General features: G+C 46.9%; 1 protein-coding gene across 4 annotated transcripts in view; it reads left to right on the forward strand.

Annotated features, from left to right (window-relative positions):
* Positions 1-21,375, forward strand: part of CD22 (CD22 molecule) — a 182,523-nt gene that overhangs the window by 68,962 nt on the left and 92,186 nt on the right. For all 4 annotated transcript variants that reach the window (XM_063942307.1, XM_063942308.1, XM_063942305.1 and 1 more), the window contains exon 4: positions 10,198-10,494. In XM_063942307.1, coding sequence (XP_063798377.1) covers positions 10,198-10,494 — 297 coding nt within the window. The remainder of the gene's footprint in view (positions 1-10,197; positions 10,495-21,375) is intronic.

Below are 21,375 nucleotides of genomic sequence, written 5' to 3' on the forward strand. Positions count from 1 at the left end.
TACAAGTGCTGCAATTCGACAAAAGCATATTCAATTCAAGTTTGGAAATTCGACAGCAGTGCTTTTAGACAGCAAATTCGTCATTTTCAATCCGCCACACTTTGGAGGGTGAAACCAATAAAAAAAATTTAAAACATGTTTTTTTTGTGGGTTTTTTTCGTGGTAATATCAGATCTATTTATATTAGAAGGGATTAGGTACTTGGTTTGTCTTTTTTGGAGGCACAAGTATTATTTATATATTTTTAAAAATAATATATATATATATTTTTTTATAGATGGAATGGTGAAATCCCTGAAAAAAATGGCGTGGGGTCCCCCCTCCAAAGCATAACCAGCCTCGGGCTCTTCGAGCTGGTCCTGGTTCTAAAAATGCGGGGAAAAAATTGACAGGGGATCCCCCGTATTTTTAAAACCAGCACCGGGCTCTGCGCCTGGTGCTGGTGCAAAAAATACGGGGGACAAAACGAGTAGGGGTCCCCCGTATTTTTTACACCAGCATCGGGCTCCACTAGCTGGACAGATAATGCCACAGCCGTGGGTCACTTTTATACAGTGACCTGCGGCCGTGGCATTAAATATCCAACTAGTCACCCCTGGCCGGGGTACCCTGGGGGAGTGGGGACCCCTTCAATCAAGGGGTCCCCCCCACCCAGCCACCCAAGGGCCAGGGGTGAAGCCCGAGGCTGTCCCCCCCCATCCAAGGGCTGCGGATGGGAGGCTGATAGCCTTGGTAAAATGTCAAGAATATTGTTTTTTTACAGAAGAACTACAAGTCCCAGCAAGCCTCCCCCCCGCAAGCTGGTACTTGGAGAACCACAAGTACCAGCATGCGGGAGAAAAACGGGCCTGCTGGTACCTGTAGTTCTACTGGAAAAAAAATACCCAAATAAAAACAGGACACACACACCGTGACAGTAAAACTTTATTTCATACGCCGACACACACATACTTACCTATGTTCACACGCCGACATCGGTCCTCTTCTCCAAGTAGAATCCACGGATACCTGAAAAGAAAAGATCAATATACTCACCTCAACCAGGGTCCAGAGATAAATCCACGTACTTGTTAAAAAAAAAAAAAACGGACACCCGTACCATGCCGGACTGAAAGGGGTCCCATGCTTACACATGGGACCCCTATCCCCGAATGCAGAGAGACCTCTCAGAGTGACAGCTGTCACAGAAAGGTCTCTAAAGCCAATCAGGAAGCGCAACTTCGTTGCGCTAACCTGATTGGCTGTGCGCTGTCTGAACTCAGACAGCGCATCGCACAGCTCCCTCCATTACTTTCAATGGTGGGAACTTAGCGGCTAGCGGTGAGGTCACCCGCTGGTCAGCGGCTGACCGCGGGTAATCCCCGCAGACGGCAAAGTTCTCACCATTGAAAGTAATGGAGAGGCTTTGCGATGCGCTGTCTGACAGCTCAGACAGCGCACAGCCAATCAGGTGAGCGCCACGGAAGTAGCGCTTCCTGATTGGCTGAAGGGACTTCAGTGACAGGAGTCACGTGGTGTCCCGGCATTCGGGGAAAGGGGTCTGATGTGAAAGCATGGGACCCCTTTCATTCCTGCATGGAACGGGTGGTTCGTTTTTTTTTTTTTAAACAAGTACGTGGATTTATCTCTGGACGCTGGAAGGTGAGTATAATTTTTTTCACAGGTACCCTCGGATCGACGGAGACCGTGGCAGTCGGCGTGTCAACATAGGTAAGTATGTGTGTGTCGGCAGAGTGTAATAAAGTTTTACTGTCACTGTGTCTGTGTACTGTTTTTATTTGGGTATTTTTTTTCCAGTAGAACTACAGGTACCAGCGGGCCCGGTTTTCTCCCGCATGCTGGTACTTGTGGTTCTCCAAGTACCAGCTTGCGGGGGAGGCTTGCTGGGACTTGTAGTACTGCTGGAAAAAACAATATTCTTGTCATTTTTCTCAAGGCTATCAGCCTCCCATCCGCAGCCATTGGATGGGGGGGACAGCCTCGGGCTTCACCCCTGGCCCTTGGGTGGCTGGGGGGGGGACCCCTTGATTGAAGGGGTCCCCACTCCCCCAGGGTACCCCGGCCAGGGGTGACTAGTTGGATATTAATGCCACGGCCGCAGGGCACTGTATAAAAGTGACCCCCGGCTGTGGCATTATCTGTCCAGCTAGTGGAGCCCGATGCTGGTGTGAAAAATACGGGGGACCCCTACTCTTTTTGTCCCCTGTATTTTTTGCACCAGCACCAGGCGCAGAGCCCGGTGCTGGTTTTAAAAATACGGGGGATCCCTGCCCAATTTTTCCTCGCATTTTTAGAACCAGGACCAGCTCGAAGAGCCCGAGGCTGGTTATGCTTTGAAGGGGGGACCCCACGCCATTTTTTTTACGGGTTTTTCCCGTTTTTTCCCGTTTTTTTTAAATCGCGGCAAAATCCGGCAAATCGGCCGTTTTTCGCCCGCGGGACTGTCGAATCCGTTTTTCATTGAATATGGTGAATTCCGGCAGCCACCTGCCGGAATTCACCTGTCGAATTGTGTCGAATTAAAAAACGGCGATAATTTGCCGCGATTCGCCGTGAATTGCATATACCCCATAGAGTGAAAACAAATTAGGGGTAAAGCTAATGCCATTAATTATCGGGCACATGGCCCAGTTTGTCCAACAATCTAACCTAATTTTGATCAACTCTTTATCTTTTAGATAGCCAGGTTAGTTATACAGTAGGTAGTATATCCTCAACATGTGTGTAGTAATGTCTGGTAGTTTTCTATACTCAGTGTAAGATTATTCTGCTCCCATCGTATATTCAGAAGTTTTCCATCTATGATAAGAGATATTGATTCCTTTTGAGCAGATTCATCCAAATTAGGATGAAGAATTAGCAAATCATGGTTTACATTCACTCCACTTCTGCTAAGTTGTGAGTGACTAGCACCAAAGGTACTTGAGTCTGCAGGGAACAGAGAGACAGTAGCGTCACTACGGGGTGAGGGGAGGTGCGGTGGGTGTGGGCCGCACCCGGCTGTCACCCACCGAGGGGTGGCACGAAAATGTAACATTACTTGCAGCACCCGGCTCCTGTCACTGTTTAGGAACTGGCACTGCACCCCCAGAGTGACAGAAAAAAGTGAGGATTTTGGAGGCAATGCCATGGCCTTTACCACAAAGTAACGCCCCCTCCTGTGAAGTCACTACCCTCCCATGAAGCCGTGCCCCCTTTTTGCAGCACGTACTGTAGGCACGTGCATAGATCACTCAGAGCGGCACCGGGTGCCATAGGGATAAATAACTCCCCTGCAGAGATGTGCTGCCTGGGGCAATGGAACTGGCAAATCTCAGATCCTGTACATGTAATATTGATAAAAAGGGTTTATCCTTGCACTTTCTCTAACGTCCTAAGTGGATGCTGGGGACTCCGTAAGGACCATGGGGAATAGCGGCTCCGCATGAGACTGGGCACAAAAGTAAAGCTTTAGAACTACCTGGTGTGCACTGGCTCCTCCCCCTATGACCCTCCTCCAAGCCTCAGTTAGATTTTTGTGCCCGAACGAGAAGGGTGCACACTAGGTGGCTCTCCTGAGCTGCTTAGTGAAAAGTTTAGAGGACTAAGGGGAGAAGAAGCGAACTCACCTGCGTGCAGAGTGGATTGGGCTTCTTAGGCTACTGGACATTAGCTCCAGAGGGACGATCACAGGCCCAGCCATGGATGGGTCCCAGAGCCGCGCCACCGGCCCCCTTACAGAGCCAGAAGACGGAAAATCGGCGTCAGAAGACGTCAGTCTTCAACAAGGTAGCGCACAGCACTGCAGCTGTGCGCCATTGCTCTCAGCACACTTCACACTCCGGTCACTGAGGGTGCAGGGCGCTGGGGGGGGGGCGCCCTGAGACGCAATAAAAACACCTTGGATGGCAAAAAATGCATCACATATAGCTCCTGGGCTATATGGATGCATTTAACCCCTGCCAGAATAGATAGAAAAACGGGAGATAGGCTCCGCCCCCTTATCGGCGGCCTTATCTCCTCAGCACACTGGCGCCATTTTCCCTCACAGCTCCGTTGGAGGGAAGCTCCCTGGCTCTCCCCTGCAGTCACTACACTACAGAAAGGGTTAAAAAAGAGAGGGGGGGCACTAATTACGCGCAGTATTAAAGATACAGCAGCTATAAGGGGAAAAACACTTATATAAGGTTATCCCTGTATATATATAGCGCTCTGGTGTGTGCTGGCAAACTCTCCCTCTGTCTCCCCAAAGGGCTAGTGGGGTCCTGTCCTCTATCAGAGCATTCCCTGTGTGTGTGCTGTATGTCGGTACGTTTGTGTCGACATGTATGAGGAGAAAAATGATGTGGAGACGGAGCAGATTGCCTGTAATAGTGATGTCACCCCCTAGGGGGTCGACACCTGAGTGGATGAACTGTTGGAAGGAATTACGTGACAGTGTCAGCTCTGTATAAAAGACAGTGGTTGACATGAGACAGCCGGCTACTCAGCTTGTGCCTGTCCAGACGTCTCATAGGCCGTTAGGGGCTCTAAAGCGCCCGTTACCTCAGATGGCAGATATAGACGCCGACACGGATACTGACTCCAGTGTCGACGGTGAAGAGACAAATGTGACTTCCAGTAGGGCCACACGTTACATGATGGAGGCAATGAAAAATGTTTTACACATTTCTGATAATACGAGTACCACCAAAAAGGGGTATTATGTTCGGTGAGGAAAAACTACCTGTAGTTTTCCTGAATCTGAGAAATTAAATGAGGTGTGTGATGATGCGTGGGTTTCCCCCGATAACAACTGATAATTTCTAAAATGTTATTGGCATTATATCCTTTCCCGCCAGAGGTTAGGGTGCGTTGGGAAACACCCCCTAGGGTGGATAAAGCGCTCACACGCTTGTAAGGGCTCTACCCTCTCCTGAGATGGCCGCCCTTAAGGATCCTGCTGATAGAAAGCAGGAGGGTATCCTAAAATGTATTTACACACATACTGGTGTTATACTGCGACCAGCAATCGCCTCAGCCTGGATGTGCAGTGCTGGGTTGGCGTGGTCGGATTCCCTGACTGAAAATATTGATACCCTAGATAGGGACAGTATATTTTTGCCTATAGAGCATTTAAAAGATGCATTTCTATATATGCGTGATGCACAGCGGAATATTTGCCGACTGGCATCAAGTCTAAGTGCGTTGTCCATTTCTACCAGTAGAGGGTTATGGACACGACAGTGGTCAGGTGATGCGGATTTCAAACGGCATTTGGAAGTATTGCCTTATTAAGGGGAGGAGTTATTTGGGGTCGGTCTTTCAGACCTGGTGGCCACGGCAACAGCTGGGAAATCCACGTTTGTACCCCAGGTCGCCTCTCAACATGAGAAGACGCCGTATTATCAGGCGCTGTCTTTTCGTGGACAAGCGGGCAAAAGGTTCCTCATTTCTGCCCCATGACAGAGGGAGAGGGAAAAGGCTGCAGAAATCAGCCAGTTCCCAGGAACAGAAACCCTCTCCCGCCTCTGCCAAGCCCTCAGTATGACGCTGGGGCTTTACAAGCAGAATCAGGCACGGTGGGGGGCCCGTCTCAATGAATTTCAGCGCGCAGTGGGCTCACTCGCAAGTAGACCCCTGGATCCGTCAGGTGATATCTCAGGGGTACAAATTGGAATTCGAGACGTCTCCCCCTCGCCGTTTCCTAAAGTCGGCTTTACCGATGTCTCCTTCTGACAGGGAGACAGTTTTGGAAGCCATTCACAAGCTGTATTCCCAGCAGGTGATAATCAAGGTACCCCTCCTGCAACAGGGAACGGGGTATTATTCCACACTGTTGTGGTACCGAAGCCGGACGGCTCGGTGAGACCGATTCTAAATCTAAAATCTTTGAACACTTACATACAGAGGTTCAAATTCAAGATTGAGTCACTCAGAGCAGTGATTGCGAACCTGGAAGAAGGGGACTACATGATGTCTCGGGACATCAAGGATGCTTACCTTCATGTCCAAATTTACCCTTCTCACCAAGGGTACCTCAGGTTTATGGTACAGAACTGTCACTATCAGTTCAGACGCTGCCGTATGGATGGTAGACGGCACCCCGGGTCTTTACCAAGGTAATGGCCGAAATGATGATATTCCTTCGAAGGAAGGGAATTTTAGTTATCCCTTACTTGGACGATTCCCTGATAAGGGTAAGATCCAGGGAACAGTTGGAGATCGGTGTAGCACTATCTCAGGTAGTGTTGCGGCAGCACGATTGGATTCTCAATATTCCAAAATCGCAGCTGGTTCCGACGACTTGTCTTCTGTTCCTAGGGATGATCCTGGACACAGTCCAGAAAAAGGTGTTTCTCCCGGAGGAGAAAGCCAGGGAGTTATCCGAGCTAGTCAGGAACCTCCTAAAACCGAGCCAAGTCTCAGTGCATCAATGCACAAGGGTTCTGGGTAAAATGGTGGCTTCCTACGAAGCAATCCCATTCGGCAGATTCCACGCAAGAACTTTCCAGTGGGACCTGCTGGACAAATGGTCCGGGTCGCATCTTCAGATGCATCAGCGGATAACCCTGTCACCAAGAACAAGGGTGTCCCTCCTGTGTTGGTTGCAGAGTGCTCATCTTCTAGAGGGCCGCAGATTCGGCATTCAGGACTGGGTCCTGGTGACCACGGATGCCAGCCTGCGAGGCTGGGGAGCAGTCACACAGGGAAGGAATTTCCAGGGCTTATGGTCAAGCCTGGAGACATCACTTCACATAAATATCCTGAAGCTAAGGGCCATTTACAATGCTCTAAGCTTAGCAAGACCTCTGCTTCAAGGTCAGCCGGTGTTGATCCAGTCGGACAACATCACGGCAGTCACCCACGTAAACAGACAGGGTGGCACAAGAAGCAGGAGGGCAATGGCAGAAGCTGCAAGGATTCTTCGCTGGGCGGAAAATCATGTGATAGCACTGTCAGCAATTCCGGGAGTGGACAACTGGGAAGCAGACTTCCTCAGCAGACACGACCTCCACCCGGGAGAGTGGGGACTTCACCCAGAAGTCTTCCACATGATTATAAACCGTTGGGAAAAACTCGACAGGTATTGCGCCAGGTCAAGGGACCCTCAGGCAATAGCTGTAGACGCTCTGGTAACACCGTGGGTGTACCAGTCAGTGTATGTGTTCCCTCATCTGCCTCTCATACCCAAGGTACTGAGATTGATAAGATGGAGAGGAGTAAGCACTATATTCGTGGCTCCGGATTGGCCAAGAAGGACTTGGTAACCGGAATTCCAAGAGATGCTCACGGAGGATCCGTGGCCTCTACCTCTAAGAAGGGACCTGCTCCAGCAAGGACCCTGTCTGTTCCAAGACTTACCGCGGCTGCGTTTGACGGCATGGCGGTTGAACGCCGGATCCTGAAGGAAAAAAGGCATTCCGAATGAAGTCATCCCTATCCTGATCAAAGCCAGGAAGGATGTAACCGCAAAACATTATCACCGCATTTGGCAAAAATATGTTGCGTGGTGCGAGGCCAGTAAGGCCCGACGGAGGAAATTCAACTGGGTCGATTCCTACATTTCCTGCAAACAGGAGTGTCTATGGGCCTGAAATTGGGGTCCATTAAGGTTCAAATTTCGGCCCTGTCAATTTTCTTCCAAAAAGAACTAGCTTCAGTCCCTGAAGTTCAGACGTTGTAAAAGGGGTACTGCATATACAGCCTCCTTTTGTGCCTCCAGTGGCACCTTGGGATCTCAATGTAGTTTTTGGGTTCCAAAAGTCACATTGGTTTGAACCACTTAAATCTGTGGAGTTAAAATATCTCACATGGAAAGTGGTCATGCTGTTGGCCCTGGCCTGGGCCAGGCGCGTGTCAGAATTGGCGGCTTTATCCTGAAAAGCCCTTATCTGATTTTCCATTCGGACAGGGCGGAATTGAGGACTCGTCCTCAGTTTCTCCCTAAGGTGGTTTCAGCGTTTCACCTGAACCAACCTATTGTGGTGCCTGTGGCTACTAGGGACTTGGAGGACTCCAAGTTGCTAGACGTTGTCAGGGCCCTGAAAATATGTTTCCAGGACGGCTGGAGTCAGAAAATCTGACTCGCTGTTTATCCTGTATGCACCCAACAAGCTGGGTGCTCCTGCTTCTAAGCAGACTATTGCTCGTTGGATTTGTAGTACAATTCAGCTTGCACATTCTGTGGCAGGCCTGCCACAGCCAAAAATCTGTAAATGCCCACTCCACAAGGAAGATGGGCTCATCTTGGGCGGCTGCCCGAGGGGTCTCGGCTTTACAACTTTGCCGAGCAGCTACTTGCTCAGGAGCAAATACGTTTGTAAAATTCTACAAAATTGATACCCTGGCTGAGGAGGACCTGGAGTTCTCTCATTTGGTGCTGCAGAGTCATCCGCACTCTCCCGCCCGTTTGGGAGCTTTGGTATAATCCCCATGGTCCTTACGGAGTCCCCAGTATCCACTTAGGACGTTAGAGAAAATAAGAATTTACTTACCGATAATTCTATTTCTCGTAGTCCGTAGTGGATGCTGGGCGCCCATCCCAAGTGCGGATTGTCTGCAATACTGGTACATAGTTATTGTTACCAAAAAATCGGGTTATTGCTGTAGTGAGCCATCTTTTCTAGAGGCTCCTCTGTTATCATGCTGTTAACTGGGTTTAGATCACGAGTTGTACGGTGTGATTGGTGTGGCTGGTATGAGTCTTACCCGGGATTCAAAATCCTTCCTTATTGTGTACGCTCGTCCGGGCACAGTATCCTAACTGAGGCTTGGAAGAGGGTCATAGGGGGAGGAGCCAGTGCACACCAGGTAGTTCTAAAGCTTTACTTTTGTGCCCAGTCTCCTGCGGAGCCGCTATTCCCCATGGTCCTTACGGAGTCCCCAGCATCCACTACGGACTACGAGAAATAGAATTATCGGTAAGTAAATTCTTATTTTCTCTGTGTTGTATGTGCTCTTCCTTGGTGTATTGGGGCAGATGTATTAAGCCTGGAGAACTGATAAAGCAGTGATAATTCCAAGGTGATAACGCACCAACCAATCAGCTCCAACATATAAATTGACAGTTAGGAGCTAATTGGCTGGTGCGTTATCACCTTCCACTTATCACTGCTTTATTGCTTCTCCAGGCTTAATACATCTGCCCCAGTGTGTGAAGAGAAAAGATAAATATATAGGCCCTCATTCCGAGTTGATCGGTCGCAAGGCGAATTTAGCAGAGTTACACACGCTAAGCCTACGCCTACTGGGAGTGTATCTTAGCTTCTTAAAATTGCGACCGATGTATTCGCAATATTGCGATTACAAACTACTTTGCAGTTTCTGAGTAACTTCAACCTTACTCTGCCTGTGCGATCAGTTCAGTGCTTGTCGTTCCTGGTTTGACGTCACAAACACACCCAGCGTTCGCTCAGACACTCCCCCGTTTATCCAGCCACTCCTGCGTTTTTTCCGGAAACGGTAGCGTTTTCATCCACACGCCCATAAAACGCCGTGTTTCCGCCCAGTAACACCCATTTCCTGTCAATCACATTACGATCGCCGGAGCGATGAAAAAGCCGTGAGTAAAAATACTATCTTCATTGTTAAATTACTTGGCGCAGTCGCAGTGCGAATATTGCGCATGCGTACTAAGCGGATTTTCATTGCGATGCGATGAAAAATACCGACCGATCAACTCGGAATGAGGGCCATAGTGTAGACTTTTGAAATTCATTGAGAGGATATATATGGGAGATACCTGTATACTCACCCTGTGTAAGACTCGGGTAGGCTTTGGATAAACTTTACAACATTTTCCTATGGTGGTTGCTGGATCAACAGTGTTTCCTCAGCTTGTCCAGATGTTTGTGACGCACACTCTCAGATGCTTAAGAAAGGAGTAAGAAAGCAGACAACACATTATATAGCTATCAATTAAGATAAGTTAATTATTCCCCTAAGTGGTTGTACTCACACTATTGTTGGTGAATGGAAATTGACACATACCCCATATTGTATATTTGACTGCAAAAAACCAAATGCTTGATGGCGGTATAATCCATCATGTCGGGCTGGGGCCAGAGAGTTGTGTAGAAAGAAAACACATGTAAGTTTTGTGTGAACTGTGTGGATGAGTGGTCATTGGGTAGAATAGCTTATGGAGGTTATGTGGGTGGTTCTGAAATTTGATAAACTTGTCTGAAGAGGTGAGCCTTTAATAACAACCAGAATAACTAACCTTTATTTTTCTAGATGCCGGGCCCAGTATTGAAATAGAACCAGTGCCTGAAATTGAAGAGTTCCAGGTTGTGACTCTAACTTGCTCTATAAAATATTACTGTCCTCTCCATAACATAAAGCTCTCTTGGATTGAGGATGTAAATGGTACAGCTAAGACTGAAACAAGATCTGACACAGGTGACGTAAGCACCAAAACCTCTCTGACTTTTCGTCCGTCGTGGGCCGACCACAAAAAAAACTTCACTTGTGTTCTTCAACAAGAGGATCAAGAGAAAAATGAAAGCCAAAGCGTACAGCTGAATGTGAAGTGTAAGTTTTCTTGGTAGCGTGTTGTTCCAGCAACATGACCAATACATACAGAACTGTAATGGCACGTGACAGAATTATTATTTCTTTATTATACTGAGTTTATTAAATTTGTCTTTAAGTATGCACTTACGGTAGGAACAGAATATTGGCCCTCATTCCGAGTTGTTCGCTCGCAAGCTGCTTTTAGCAGCATTGCACACGCTAAGCCGCCGCCTACTGGGAGTGAATCTTAGCTTCTCAAAATTGCGAACGAAAGATTCTCAAAATTGCAAATAGAAATTTCTTTGCAGTTTCTGAGTAGCTCGGGACTTACTCTGCCACTGCGATCAGTTCAGTCAGTTTCGTTCCTGGTTTGACGTCACAAACACACCCAGCGTTCGCCCAGACACTACCCCGTTTTTCCAGCCACTCCCGTGTTTTTTCCAGAAACGGCAGCGTTTTTTCACACACTCCCATAAAACGGCCAGTTTCCGCCCAGAAACACCCACTTCCTGTCAATCACACTCCGATCACCAGAACGAAAAAAAACCTCGTAATGGCGTGAGTAAAATACCAAACTTCTTAGCAAATTTACTTGGCGCAGTTGCAGTGCGAACATTGCGCATGCGCAATTAGCGGAAAATCGCTGCGATGCGAAAAAAAATAACGAGCGAACAACTCGGAATGAGGGCCATTATTTCTTGTTTTAAATATCCTAAGCTAATCAAAGGTTGACTAATCAGATATCTGTGACAAGTTATTCACTGCAGCAATAAATATTGGTCCATAGGGGCATACCATTGAGTCACCAAACCCTTTAGTGAAATTTGGGGTGGAAGGCTGGTGGTAAGGGTCCATTCTTTGCAGTGGCCACCATTGTATTTTTCTGAGCATTCAAGGGTCTAGAGCTGAAAGCCCTTAAGAGGTTTCTCTGTACTTACTGTGGCTCTTCTTTCCACCATGCCCCTGTAGCATCCGCATGTGCTGGCCACCAATAGTTCCACCCCTGCTGTCCCACTTGTGTAGAAAACTAATAGGAACACCACAAGAGTAGCATTCCTGGTTTACCAAATATGAACAAGTGATTCTGAGAAATAATTTATTCCGACATAATTTGAATGTTCCCTAGGTATGATCCGTGGGGTCACTGCTAACATCATTGTAACCTCATCTTATACTGAATGTGAGATATAAAATTCAGCACTATTTTGAGAATGTTACAGTAAATTATCTGATTCATTCTTGCTTTGGCTGCAAACATTTAGCAAATTTTATCAGTGGAATTTGTCCTTAAGTGTTCCCAATACTACAGTACCTCAACCAGACCGCTCAGTGCAATAAATTGACCATGGTCATCCCAGTGTTACTCATATACTGTAAATTCGGTGAAATACAAATTTGGTGATATAGGGGCCTGACGCAAAGCTGGGCTGAAACTGAGCACATTGCAAGAATGGAGAAAAATGTGAATATTCGCTATATGAAGAGTTGGAGAGCAAATGTGTTACCATGCCTTCATTGCACATTGCCTATGTGAGATTACCCCGTTACAGACCAGTTGCGCCTCTTTAGCCACAAGTGTAGATACATTTGAAATACTTTATGTCTCTGCATCGCAGGTACTTGTGTGTGAATGTTGTGGAGCATGTGAGGTGTGAAAACATGAAGGATCCACTCTGCTGAAAGGCTCTGCTTTAGCCCTACATTGCGGAGCGTCATTCTGGCAAAATGCAAGTGGAACTCGAACATTGTACATTTGCATCTTTGATTATCGCGAATGAATTACACTGATTATATTGAGTCTAATTTTAGGTGATGCAAGACCACAGCACATCTTCTCTGACCAATACACAAGGTACTACGATTAAAGGGCCTTATTCAGTATGGATTGCATCAACGATGAGATCGCATACTGAAGTATTTATATACCCAGTGCTTATGCGCGGGAGCAGTACTGCGCATGTGCAAAAATCACGAATCGTGACCGATGCACGCAATGGGCCCAATGGTGATCTGAGGCTGCGTCCGCACCCGCAGCTCCCGGATCCTCGCCAATGCAAACAGGAGGGCGTCTATCTCCTACAGATGCCTCCTTCCGTATTAGAATTTTATTTAAATGGAAATACAGAGCCGCTTGCTTGCAGCTGTGCAATTCCTTACAAACATGAATCAGGTTCTATGTAGCAGAGATGTGCGGTGGGCACTTTTCGTGTTTTGGTTTTGGATCTGGATGATTTTTGGATAAAAATAGCTAAAATCACAGAATTTGGGGGTAATTTTGATCCTACGGTATTATTAACCTCAATAACATTCATTTCCACTCATTTTCAGTCTATTCTGAACACCTCGCACCTCACAATATTGTTTTTAGGCCTAAAAGTTGCATGAGGTAGCTGTATGACGAAGCTAAGCGACACAAGTGTGCGGCACAAACACCTGGCCCATCCAGATGTGGCACTACAGTGACAGACAGGACGGCACTTAAAAAAAACTAGGCCCCAAACAGCACATCATGCAAAGAAGTAAAAGAGGTGCAATGAGGTAGCTGTATGACTAAGCTAAGCGAAACAAGTGTGCGGCACAAACACTTGGCCCATCTAGGAGTGGCACTGCAGTGGCAGACAGGATGGCACTTAAAAAAACTAGTCCCCAAACAGCACATCATGCAAAGAAGTAAAAGAGGTGCAATGAGGTAGCTGTATGACTAAGCTAAGCGAAACAAGTGTGCGGCAAAAACACCTGGCGCATCTAGGAGTGGCACTGCAGTGGCAGACAGTATGGCACTTAAAAAAACTAGGCCCCAAACAGCACATCATGCAAATAAGTAAATGAGGTGCAATGAGGTAGCTGTATGACAAAGCTAAGCGACACAAGTGTGCGGCACAAACACCTGGCCCATCTAGGAGTGGCACTGCAGTGGCAGACAGGATGGCACTTAAAAAAACTAGTCCCAAAACAGCACATCATGCAAAGAAGTAAAAGAGGTGCAATGAGGTAGCTGTATGACTAAACTAAGCAAAACTAGTGTGCGGCACAAACACCTGGCCCATCTAGGAGTGGCACTGCAGTGGCAGACAGGATGGCACTTAAAAAAACTAGTCCCCAAACAGCACATCATGCAAAGAAGTAAAAGAGGTGCAATGAGGTAGCTGTATGACTAAGCTAAGCGACAAAAGTGTGCGGCACAAACACCTGGTCCATCTAGGGTTGGCAGTGCAGTCTCACTACACTAATGGCAGATTCCGGATGCACGTCTAACACCAACATAGCTGTCAAGGCCTCAGTTATCCGCTTTGCAACAGGATGACTGCTGTCATATTTAATCTGCCTTGCAAAGGACTGTTGGACAGTAATTTGCTTAGTTGAAGTAGTACAAGTGGTCTTCCGACTTCCCCTCTGGGATGACGATCAACTCCCAGCAGCAACAACAGCAGTGGCAGCAGCAGCAGCAGTATGAGGAAGTGGTTCTTGATCTTTCCCTATTTTATCCTCTAAATTTTGGTTCTCCATTATTTTTCTAAAGTTAGATAACAAAATGCAGCAAAGGAGAGTGTACCTCTACACCACACAGGGCAAACCCTGTAAAAATTATTTTGATTAAATAATAATAACCCCTTTATTTGGAGTAAAAAATATACAACACATGACAGCACCACTCAACTTATATGGCAGCACCACTGGACTGGACTTATACTGCAGTACCACTAGACATATACGGCAGTATCACTGGAATTATATGGCAGTACCACTGGACATATACGGCAGTATCACTGGAATTATACGGCAGTATCACTGGACTTATAGGGCAGTATCACTGGATTTATATGGCAGAACCACTGGACATATACAGAAGTATCACTGGACTGGATTTATACGCCACTACCACTGGATTTATACAGCAGTACCACTGGACATATACGGCAGTATCACTGGAATTATATGGCAGTACCACTGGACATATACGGCAGTATCACTGGATTTATATGGCAGTATCACTGGTCTGGATTTATACGCCAGTACCACTGGATTTATACGCCAGTACCACTGGACATATACGGCAGTATCACTGGAATTATATGGCAGTATCACTGGATTTATATGGCAGTATCACTGGTCTGGATTTATACGCCAGTACCACTGGATTTATACGCCAGTACCACTGGACATATATGGCAGTATCAATGGATTTATACGGCAGTATCACTGGACATATATGTCATTATCACTGGAATTATATGGCAGTATTACTGGACATAAACAGCAGTATCACTGGATTTTACTGCAGTATCACTGGACATATACAGCAGTATCACTGGAATTATATGGCAGTATCACTGGACATAAACAGCAGTACCACTGGATTTATACGACAATACCACTGGACATATACGGCAGTATCACTGGAATTATATGGAAGTACCACTGGACACATACGGAAGTATCACTGGACTGGATTTATATGCCAGTACCACTGGAATTATACGGCAGTACCACTGGAAATATTTTGCAGTATCACTGGAATTATATGGCAGTACCACTGGATATATATGGCAGTATCACTGGACTGTATTTATACGCCAGTACCACTGGATTTATATGGTAGTACCACTGGTGGACATATACGGCAGCATCACTGGACTGGATTTATACAGCAGTACCACTGGACATATACGGCAGTATCACTGGATTTATATGGCAGTATCACTGGACTGGATTTATACGCCAGTTACACTGCATTTATACTAGAGATGAGCGCCTGAAATTTTTCGGGTTTTGTGTTTTGGTTTTGGGTTCGGTTCCGCGGCCGTGTTTTGGGTTCGAACGCGTTTTGGCAAAACCTCACCGAATTATTTTTGTCGCATTCGGGTGTGTTTTGGATTCGGGTGTTTTTTTCCAAAAACACTAAAAAACAGCTTAAATCATAGAATTTGGGGGTCATTTTGATCCCAAAGTATTATTAACCTCAAAAACCATAATTTACACTCATTTTCAGTCTATTCTGAATACCTCACACCTCACAATATTATTTTTAGTCCTAAAATTTGCACCGAGGTCGCTGTGTGAGTAAGATAAGCGACCCTAGTGGCCGACACAAACACCGGGCCCATCTAGGAGTGGCACTGCAGTGTCACGCAGGATGTCCCTTCCAAAAAACCCTCCCCAAACAGCACATGACGCAAAGAAAAAAAGAGGCGCAATGAGGTAGCTGTGTGAGTAAGATTAGCGACCCTAGTGGCCGACACAAACACCGGGCCCATCTAGGAGTGGCACTGCAGTGTCACGCAGGATGTCCCTTCCAAAAAACCCTCCCCAAACAGCACATGACGCAAAGAAAAAAAGAGGCGCAATGAGGTAGCTGTGTGAGTAAGATTAGCGACCCTAGTGGCCGACACAAACACCGGGCACATCTAGGAGTGGCACCGCAGTGTCACGCAGGATGTCCCTTCCAAAAAACCCTCCCCAAACAGCACATGACGCAAAGAAAAAAAGAGGCGCAATGAAGTAGCTGTGTGAGTAAGATTAGCGACCCTAGTGGCCGACACAAACACCGGGCCCATCTAGGAGTGGCACTGCAGTGTCACGCAGGATGTCCCTTCCAAAAAACCCTCCCCAATCAGCACATGATGCAAAGAAAAAGAAAAGAAAAAAGAGGTGCAAGATGGAATTATCCTTGGGCCCTCCCACCCACCCTTATGTTGTATAAACAAAACAGGACATGCACACTTTAACCAACCCATCATTTCAGTGACAGGGTCTGCCACACGACTGTGACTGATATGACGGGTTGGTTTGGACCCCCCCCAAAAAAGAAGCAATTAATCTCTCCTTGCACAAACTGGCTCTACAGAGGCAAGATGTCCACCTCATCTTCACCCTCCGATATATCACCGTGTACATCCCCCTCCTCACAGATTATCAATTCGTCCCCACTGGAATCCACCATCTCAGCTCCCTGTGTACTTTGTGGAGGCAATTGCTGCTGGTCAATGTCTCCGCGGAGGAATTGATTATAATTCATTTTAATGAACATCATCTTCTCCACATTTTCTGGATGTAACCTCGTACGCCGATTGCTGACAAGGTGAGCGGCGGCACTAAACACTCTTTCGGAGTACACACTTGTGGGAGGGCAACTTAGGTAGAATAAAGCCAGTTTGTGCAAGGGCCTCCAAATTGCCTCTTTTTCCTGCCAGTATAAGTACGGACTGTGTGACGTGCCTACTTGGATGCGGTCACTCATATAATCCTCCACCATTCTATCAATGTTGAGAGAATCATATGCAGTGACAGTAGACGACATGTCCGTAATCGTTGTCAGGTCCTTCAGTCCGGACCAGATGTCAGCATCAGCAGTCGCTCCAGACTGCCCTGCATCACCGCCAGCGGGTGGGCTCGGAATTCTGAGCCTTTTCCTCGCACCCCCAGTTGCGGGAGAATGTGAAGGAGGAGATGTTGACAGGTCGCGTTCCGCTTGACTTGACAATTTTGTCACCAGCAGGTCTTTCAACCCCAGCAGACCTGTGTCTGCCGGAAAGAGAGATCCAAGGTAGGCTTTAAATCTAGGATCGAGCACGGTGGCCAAAATGTAGTGCTCTGATTTCAACAGATTGACCACCCGTGAATCCTTGTTAAGCGAATTAAGGGCTGCATCCACAAGTCCCACATGCCTAGCGGAATCGCTCCCTTTTAGCTCCTTCTTCAATGCCTCCAGCTTCTTCTGCAAAAGCCTGATGAGGGGAATGACCTGACTCAGGCTGGCAGTGTCTGAACTGACTTCACGTGTGGCAAGTTCAAAGGGCATCAGAACCTTGCACAACGTTGAAATCATTCTCCACTGCACTTGAGACAGGTGCATTCCATCTCCTATATCGTGCTCAATTGTATAGGCTTGAATGGCCTTTTGCTGCTCCTCCAACCTCTGAAGCATATAGAGGGTTGAATTCCACCTCGTTACCACTTCTTGCTTCAGATGATGGCAGGGCAGGTTCAGTAGTTTTTGGTGGTGCTCCAGTCTTCTGTACGTGGTGCCTGTACGCCGAAAGTGTCCCGCAATTTTTCTGGCCACCGACAGCATCTCTTGCACGCCCCTGTCGTTTTTAAAAAAATTCTGCACCACCAAATTCAAGGTATGTGCAAAACATGGGACGTGCTGGAATTTGCCCATATTTAATGCACACACAATATTGCTGGCGTTGTCCGATGCCACAAATCCACAGGAGAGTCCAATTGGGGTAAGCCATTCCGCGATGATCTTCCTCAGTTGCCGTAAGAGGTTTTCAGCTGTGTGCGTATTCTGGAAAGCGGTGATACAAAGCGTAGCCTGCCTAGGAAAGAGTTGGCGTTTGCGAGATGCTGCTACTGGTGCCGCCGCTGCTGTTCTTGCGGCGGGAGTCCATACATCTACCCAGTGGGCTGTCACAGTCATATAGTCCTGACCCTGCCCTGCTCCACTTGTCCACATGTCCGTGGTTAAGTGGACATTGGGTACAACTGCATTTTTTAGGAGACTGGTGAGTCTTTTTCTGACGTCCGTGTACATTCTCGGTATCGCCTGCCTAGAGAAGTGGAACCTAGATGGTATTTGGTAACGGGGGCACACTGCCTCAATAAATTGTCTAGTTCCCTGTGAACTAACGGCGGATACCGGACGCACGTCTAACACCAACATAGTTGTCAAGGGCTCAGTTATCCGCTTTGCAGTAGGATGACTGCTGTGATATTTCATCTTCCTCGCAAAGGACTGTTGAACAGTCAATTGCTTACTGGAAGTAGTACAAGTGGGCTTACGACTTCCCCTCTGGGATGACCATCGACTCCCAGCGGCAACAACAGCAGCGCCAGCAGCAGTAGGCGTTACACGCAAGGATGCATCGGAGGAATCCCAGGCAGGAGAGGACTCGTCAGACTTGCCAGTGACATGGCCTGCAGGACTATTGGCATTCCTGGGGAAGGAGGAAATTGACACTGAGGGAGTTGGTGGGGTGGTTTGCGTGAGCTTGGTTACAAGAGGAAGGGATTTACTGGTCAGTGGACTGCTTCCGCTGTCACCCAAAGTTTTTGAACTTGTCACTGACTTATTATGAATGCGCTGCAGGTGACGTATAAGGGAGGATGTTCCGAGGTGGTTAACGTCCTTACCCCTACTTATTACAGCTTGACAAAGGGAACACACGGCTTGACACCTGTTGTCCGCATTTCTGGTGAAATACCTCCACACCGAAGAGCTGATTTTTTTGGTATTTTCACCTGGCATGTCAACGACCATATTCCTCCCACGGACAACAGGTGTCTCCCCGGGTGCCTGACTTAAACAAACCACCTCACCATCAGAATCCTCCTGGTCAATTTCCTCCCCAGCGCCAGCAACACCCATATCCTCCTCATCCTGGTGTACTTCAACACTGACATCTTCAATCTGACTATCAGGAACTGGACTGCGGGTGCTCCTTCCAGCACTTGCAGGGGGCGTGCAAATGGTGGAAGGCGCATGCTCTTCACGTCCAGTGTTGGGAAGGTCAGGCATCGCAACCGACACAATTGGACTCTCCTTGTGGATTTGGGATTTCAAAGAACGCACAGTTCTTTGCGGTGCTTTTGCCAGCTTGAGTCTTTTCAGTTTTCTAGCGAGAGGCTGAGTGCTTCCATCCTCATGTGAAGCTGAACCACTAGCCATGAACATAGGCCAGGGCCTCAGCCGTTCCTTGCCACTCCGTGTGGTAAATGGCATATTGGCAAGTTTACGCTTCTCCTCCGACAATTTTATTTTAGGTTTTGGAGTCCTTTTTTTACTGATATTTGGTGTTTTGGTTTTGACATGCTCTGTACTATGCCATTGGGCATCGGCCTTGGCAGACGACGTTGCTGGCATTTCATCGTCTCGGCCATGACTAGTGGCAGCAGCTTCAGCACGAGGTGGAAGTGGATCTTGATCTTTCCCTAATTTTGGAACCTCAACATTTTTGTTCTCCATATTTTAATAGGCACAACTAAAAGGCACCTCAGGTAAACAATGGAGATGGATGGATTGGATACTAGTATACAATTATGGACGGGCTGCCGAGTGCCGACACAGAGGTAGCCACAGCCGTGAACTACCGCACTGTACTGTGTCTGCTGCTAATATATAGACTGGTTGATAAAGAGATAGTATACTCGTAACTAGTATGTATGTATAAAGAAAGAAAAAAAAACCACGGTTAGGTCACTGGTATATACAATTATGGACGGGCTGCGGAGTGCCGACACAGAGGTAGCCACAGCCGTGAACTACCGCACTGTACTGTGTCTGCTGCTAATATATAGACTGGTTGATAAAGAGATAGTATACTCGTAACTAGTATGTATGTATAAAGAAAGAAAAAAAAACCACGGTTAGGTGGTATATACAATTATGGACGGGCTGCCGAGTGCCGACACAGAGGTAGCCACAGCCGTGAACTACCGCACTGTACTGTGTCTGCTGCTAATATATAGACTGGTTGATAAAGAGATAGTATACTCGTAACTAGTATGTATGTATAAAGAAAGAAAAAAAAACCACGGTTAGGTCACTGGTATATACAATTATGGACGGGCTGCCGAGTGCCGACACAGAGGTAGCCACAGCCATGAACTACCGCACTGTACTGTGTCTGCTGCTAATATATAGACTGGTTGATAAAGAGATAGTATACTCGTAACTAGTATGTATGTATAAAGAAAGAAGAAAAAACCACGGTTAGGTCACTGGTATATACAATTATGGACGGGCTGCCGAGTGCCGACACAGAGGTAGCCACAGCCGTGAACTACCGCACTGTACTGTGTCTGCTGCTAATATATAGACTGGTTGATAAAGAGATAGTATACTCGTAACTAGTATGTATGTATAAAGAAAGAAAAAAAAACCACGGTTAGGTCACTGGTATATACAATTATGGACGGGCTGCCGAGTGCCGACACAGAGGTAGCCACAGCCGTGAACTACCGCACTGTACTGTGTCTGCTGCTAATATATAGACTGGTTGATAAAGAGATAGTATACTCGTAACTAGTATGTATGTATAAAGAAAGAAAAAAAAACCACGGTTAGGTCACTGGTATATACAATTATGGACGGGCTGCCGAGTGCCGACACAGAGGTAGCCACAGCCGTGAACTACCGCACTGTACTGTGTCTGCTGCTAATATATAGACTGGTTGATAAAGAGATAGTATACTCGTAACTAGTATGTATGTATAAAGAAAGAAAAAAAAACCACGGTTAGGTCACTGGTATATACAATTATGGACGGGCTGCCGAGTGCCGACACAGAGGTAGCCACAGCCGTGAACTACCGCACTGTACTGTGTCTGCTGCTAATATATAGACTGGTTGATAAAGAGATAGTATACTCGTAACTAGTATGTATGTATAAAGAAAGAAAAAAAAAACACGGTTAGGTGGTATATACAATTATGGACGGGCTGCCGAGTGCCGACACAGAGGTAGCCACAGCCGTGAACTACCGCACTGTACTGTGTCTGCTGCTAATATATAGACTGGTTGATAAAGAGATAGTATACTCGTAACTAGTATGTATGTATAAAGAAAGAAAAAAAAACCACGGTTAGGTCACTGGTATATACAATTATGGACGGGCTGCCGAGTGCCGACACAGAGGTAGCCACAGCCGTGAACTACCGCACTGTACTGTGTCTGCTGCTAATATATAGACTGGTTGATAAAGAGATAGTATACTCGTAACTAGTATGTATGTATAAAGAAAGAAAAAAAAACCACGGTTAGGTCACTGGTATATACAATTATGGACGGGCTGCGGAGTGCCGACACAGAGGTAGCCACAGCCGTGAACTACCGCACTGTACTGTGTCTGCTGATAATATAGACTGGTTGATAAAGAGATAGTATACTACTAATAT

Source organism: Pseudophryne corroboree, chromosome 10, assembly GCF_028390025.1.
Source record: "Pseudophryne corroboree isolate aPseCor3 chromosome 10, aPseCor3.hap2, whole genome shotgun sequence".
In the NCBI taxonomy this organism is placed as follows: Eukaryota; Metazoa; Chordata; class Amphibia; order Anura; family Myobatrachidae; genus Pseudophryne; species Pseudophryne corroboree.